The 5,763-nt window shown below is 46.2% G+C and overlaps 1 protein-coding gene across 3 annotated transcripts in view; it reads right to left on the bottom strand.

Annotated features, from left to right (window-relative positions):
• Nucleotides 1-5,763, bottom strand: part of LOC122539690 (histone-lysine N-methyltransferase EZH1-like) — a 29,610-nt gene that overhangs the window by 6,523 nt on the left and 17,324 nt on the right. For all 3 annotated transcript variants that reach the window (XM_043674681.1, XM_043674679.1, XM_043674680.1), the window contains exons 14-16: nucleotides 4,811-4,989; nucleotides 4,437-4,532; nucleotides 1,646-1,727 (exon numbers count right to left, since the gene is read on the bottom strand). In XM_043674681.1, the coding sequence (XP_043530616.1) occupies nucleotides 1,646-1,727; nucleotides 4,437-4,532; nucleotides 4,811-4,989 (357 nt within the window). The remainder of the gene's footprint in view (nucleotides 1-1,645; nucleotides 1,728-4,436; nucleotides 4,533-4,810; nucleotides 4,990-5,763) is intronic.

A 5,763-nucleotide genomic window follows, 5' to 3' on the forward strand; every position in this document is an offset into this window, starting at 1 on the left:
TGCATAGAAGATTTACCAGGATGTTGCCTGGAATGGAGAATAGGTCGTACGAGGATAGGTTGAGAGTGCTAGGCCTTTTCTCGTTGGAACGGTGAAGGATGAGGGGTGACTTGATAGAGGTTTGTAAGATGATCAGAGGAATAGATAGAGAAGACAGTCAGAGACTTTTTCCCCGGGTGCAACAGAGTGTTACAAGGGGACATAAATTTGAGGTGAAGGGTGGAAGGTATAGGGGAGATGTCAGGGGTGGGTTCTTTCCCCAGAGAGTGGTGGGGGCATGGAATGCGCCGCCTGTGGGAGTGGTAGAGTCAGAATCTTTGGTGACCTTTAAGCGGCAATTGGATAGGTACATGGATGGGTGCTTAAGCTAGGACAAATGTTCAGCACAACATCGTGGGCTGAAGGGCCTGTTCTGTGCTGTATTGTTCTATGTTCTATGTTCTATGACACCACTTTAGAGTTTGTTCTCTCTGAAGCTTGCTAATCTTTGCATTCGCTTCCCCACTCAGCAATGGAGACTGGGTTACTTCTTCTTTCTTTGCTCTGATATGGGATGTGAGAATTGCTGGCAAGGCTGGCACTTGTTGCCTATTCTTATTTGTCCTTCAACTGATTGACTATCCAGGCCATTCCAGAAGGCTATCTGTGCCAAAGGGCTGAGGTTAAGGTTCTGGTTTACTGGGTCAGTGACATTATCCACTATACCACCATCTCCTCATATTAAATATATATATATTATGTTAAATAGATTCATGGTGGGGTGGAATTTTTGATGGATGAGGGAATCGGAGGTTCTCTGGAATGGGGTTGAGGTCACAATCAGATCAGCCATGAGACAGCCCCTAAATATGATGTGACACATGCATCTCCTGGTCGCTCAACTCACAGCTGAGCTCATTCTGTAGTCACACGTTGGATTCAATTGTCTGAGTCTATTCCAGAGGCAGAGAATCAGAAAATGCATTCCGTGGCAGCATAATCCCTGTGTGTATCCCAATTTTCCAATCCTCGTGAAATATTAAAGGGTTAATTTGTTTTGCTGACCTGCAGGAAATTAGATGTCCCAGGGATAGGGTGATATGTCTCTGTCTTACAGGTGGAATGTAAGGAATTTACATTCCCATCCTTTGCCATTCAGAGTCATTTGCATCATCATCCCTTATTCAGAATCAATAAGAACATTGCAGTTAAAATTCCGACTGCACCCTACAGTTACAAAAAAATACAAATTACACCAGGTCTTGCCATTAAGGAATGATTTAATCACATTATCTCTGGAAATGATGTGAACTCTACAATGCATCTTGAGTGGCATGTGACAGTGGGGGAATGGCTGGGGGTTGTTTTGTAAATGTTACTGACTGCAAGTTGAAACTCTTGTACTGGATAAAGGAAGGACTGTTGCTTCTGTTCAGAGAGATCTGTTGACATGGTTCTGCAAGCCCTGCAAAATATGTTAAGGATTCCTCCAGAAAGCTTGTACTTGTTTAAACAAAATTTGGTTGTTCACAGAAGTTGGCATGTTGCAGTTGTATCAAGTATGTAAGAATCTCAAGAAAAAGAACTTAACACTCAGATACCAGACCCTGTCTCCAGCATCACCTCTGATATACGACACATAAAACAGATTACTGGCACCACTGACCATTGTTTAGATTGAAGAGAAAACTGGACATGTATTTATCGTAGACTTTCCCACGACGATCTGCTTCATCCTGAGAAATTATCTGCAAGGAGACAAATCAGGGATCACTGATTGTCCCGCAGTGAGTGCAAACTTTCAAAGTAGACCACACAGTCTCTCAGCTCCTGCCCATGATCAATGATCAATGAAATGATCAATGGTACTCAGTCCAGGCCCAAGGCAGTCCACATAGACTCAGTTCGCATAGATTAGATTAGATTAGATTCCCTACAGTATGGAAACAAGTCGTTCGGCCCAACAAGTCCACACTGACCCTCTGAAGAGTAACCTACCCAAACCCATTCCCCTACCCTATATTTACCCCTGACGATGGGCAATTTAGCATGGCTAATTCACCTAACCTGCACATCTTTGGACTGTGGGAGGAAACCGGAGTACTTGGAGGAAACCCACACAGACATGGGGAGAATGTGCAAACTCCACACAGACAGTTGCCCAAGGCTGGAATCGAAACTGGGTCCCTGGCGCTGTGAGGCAGCAGTGCTAACCCCTGAGCCAGTTTCAACTTTGATCTCCAGCATCTGCAGACCTCACTTTCTCCTCGAAAGTTTCAACTCTAACCCCTGAGCCACCGTGCTACCCCAGTCCAGGCCCAGGACAGTCCACACAGACTCAGTCCAGGCTCATGACAGTCCGGATAGACTCAGCCCAGGCCTGGGACAGTCCACAGAGATTCAGCCCAGACCCAGGACAGCCTTAATAGACTCAGTCCAGGCCCAGAACAGTCTGAACAGACTCAATCCAGGTCCGGGACAATCCGTATACACTCAGTCCAGGCCCAGGACAGTCAGTATAGGCTCAGTCTAGGTTCAAGACAGTCCATATAGACTCAGTCCAGACCCAGGACAGTCCATCTGGACTCAGTCCAGACCCAGAACAGTCTGAATAGACTCAGTCCAGGCTCAGGACAGTCCACATAGACTCAGTCCAGGCTCAGGACAGTCCACATAGACTCAGTCCAGGTGCTGAGTGACTTCAATGCCTCAACTGAGCATTGCCATCCAATCAGGGATTAGCATGGATTTAGGGAATCAAATTATTTTTCGGATCAGAGGCCATAAACCAGAGGTCACCGTGGGAACCCGACATATTCCACCATGCAATAAGAACATTAAACAAAGACCAGGAGACTATTCGGCCCCTCAATCCTGCTACACCATTCAACAAGTTCATGGGTGATCTGCTCATGATCTGAACTCCACTTTCCTGTTCATTCCCACAATCCAGCCTTGACTGATCTTTGGTAGAAAATTCAAAAGCCTAACAATCTTCTGGGAAGAGAATTTCATTCCCACCTCAGCTTTAAATCAGACACCCCTGATCCTGAAACTTTGCCCCCTTGTCCTGGATCCACCAAGAATAGGAAATAAACATTCTCTCAGCACTCACCTTGTCAATAATCTTAGATAACAATGTCACCTCTCATTCTTCTAAACTCCAGTGAGTCTCAACTCGAGCTGATCAATCTTTGACAGATGACAAACCTGTTTATCCTGGGTACCAGCTGAGTGAACCTTCACAGCATCTAATTACCCTTCTCTAAAGAGGAGACCAAATTGTATACAGTACTCCAGCTGCAGTGCCAATATGGCCTGTACAGTTATAAGAAGGCTTCCTATTTTTGTCCTTCATTCCCCTCACACTAAAGGCTAATGTTCAATTTGCCTCCCTAATCTCTTGCTGCTTCTGCATTCTGACTGCTTGCAATCCGTGTCAAAGACACTCAGATCCCTCTGCAACACAGCTGTCAGTGTCTCTACATTTACATAATGTCGCTATATAATATTCTGATTCTGTTCTTTCAATCAAAGTGAACAAGCTAGTAGGGGTGGCACGGTGTCTCAGTGGTTAGCATTGATGCCTCACAGCACCAGGGACCTGGTTTGATTCCAGCCTCGGACGACTGTCTGTGTGGAGTTTGCACATTCGCCCCATGTTATAGAGTCATAGAGATGTACAACACGGAAACAGACCCTTCGGTCCAACCCGTCCACGCCAACCAGATATCCCAACCCAATCTAGTCCCACCTGCCAGCACCCGGCCCATATCCCTCCAAACCCTTCCTATTCATATACCCATCCAAATGCCTCTTAAATGTTGCAATTTTACCAGCCCTATGCCCTCTAGTTCTGGACTCCCCGACCCCAGGGAAAAGACTTTGTCTATTTATCCTATCCATGCCCCTCATAATTTTATAGGGGTGCTCCAGTTTCCTCCCACAGTCCAAAGATGTGCAGGTCAGGTGGATTGGCCAAGCTAAATTGTCCCTTAGTGTTAGGTGCATTAGTCAGGGGTAAGTGTAGGGTAGGGGAATGGGTCCGGGTGTGTTATACTCTTCTGAGGATCTGTTGGGCCAAAGGGCTGGTTTCCACACTTCAGGTAATCAAATCTAATCTAATCAAAATCAATCTGCTAAATCTTTACCCACTCACTCAAGCTCTCAATGCCCCTCTGTAGACACTTTGTGTCTCACTTACAGTTCGCTTCCTCTTTATAGTGTAAATTAGTGGCAATACAGTCACTCCTTTCATTTAATTCAATTGTAAACAGCTGAGCCCACAATGCTTTAAACATTTTTTGTCCTTTACACACACTCTCCAAGACCTCATTGCTCACCTTGTCTATGATCTTCGAGGTTCCCAGACCCACCCTTCACATAGAACCCCTGTTACTGTAATTCCATGAAATCTGTTTGTGAACCAATCCTTAATTCCAACAGTGATGACTGACCTCTCCACAATATTCTGAGATGAACTCATTCTTCTGGACGGATTCCTTAATGAAGGTTCCCCATCCTGCAACGTCTGATGGAGCAATGAGTAGGTGCTGAGAGAGAAAGAGGAATCAGTAAGAGAGAGAAAGCCACATAACTGGGATCATCGCAGGATTTAGATTCACAATGAGTCCTGCTGCTGGGCCCAGCCCCAGCCCCAACCCCAACATGGCCCCTGGGAATGTACCGCCAACCCCATCGCCAACCCATCTCCACCCTAACGACTCGGAGCTCCGTGTCCTGCCCCTCACCAGGGTTCCCCTTGATCTCCCTCACCCTTGGGTTACCCCCCCCCCAAGTTCCATCCCCTGCTCCCCCAGCTCTGAAGCACCTTCTTGAGGCCGCGCTGGATGCTGCAGTTCTTGCATGAGACGTTTTTGCTGCCCCAGTATTCAGCTGCCCCACATGTCTGGCACAGATCAGGGTCACACTCACGCACTGCCAGGTAACATGGGCACTGCTTGGTGTTACATTGGGTCTTACAGCGACAGCCAGGAAAACGATTCTGACCTGGGAGGAATCACAGAGAGCCATATCACAGTCTTAAACGCCAAATGGTCTCCTCCGACATCTGTTCAAACCATTCAAGAAGAATTCCTTCTCAACCCTTCCTGAAGTGTTCAGTCTGTTTGTGCTCTGACTCGTGTAAAATGAATTTAAACCCTTCACAATCTCAAAAAATTCTTCATGTTGATTAACTGTGGGATCTATTCTCATTTGCATTTTTCATACAATGAGGCCAATGGCAACACCAGAGACAATTTAGAATATCTGTATCTTTGTTTCTTTATTCATTCACACAATGAGGGTGTCACTGGCCAGACCAAATTTATTGCCAATCCCTAACTGCCCAGAGGGCAGTTAAGACGGAACCACCTTGCTGTGTCTCTGAAATTCCATGTAGACTAGACCAGGTAAGGACAGCAATTTCTTTCCCTAAAGAACATTAGTGATCCATGTGGGATTTTATGACAATTGACGTGTTATGTTAATATTTGACCCAGATTAATATTGAAACTATATTCCACAATCATTCTCACTGCCTCCCGACCTCTTACCAATCAGCTGACAATATCTCAGTTGTTCTTCATACCCAGTTCCATCACTACCATAGCCTCAATCCTCATTGGCCAGTAGTTCCATTTGGCAAAGGCCCATCATATCCTTTCATCCATCCCTGCCAGACCACACCCCATACCCACCTCCCCCAGACCACACCCACACCCACCTCCCCAGACCACACCCCACACCCACCTCTCCAGACCACACCCCACACCCACCTCC

The sequence above is a fragment of the Chiloscyllium plagiosum genome, chromosome 33 (assembly GCF_004010195.1).
Source record: "Chiloscyllium plagiosum isolate BGI_BamShark_2017 chromosome 33, ASM401019v2, whole genome shotgun sequence".
NCBI lineage: Eukaryota > Metazoa > Chordata > Chondrichthyes > Orectolobiformes > Hemiscylliidae > Chiloscyllium > Chiloscyllium plagiosum.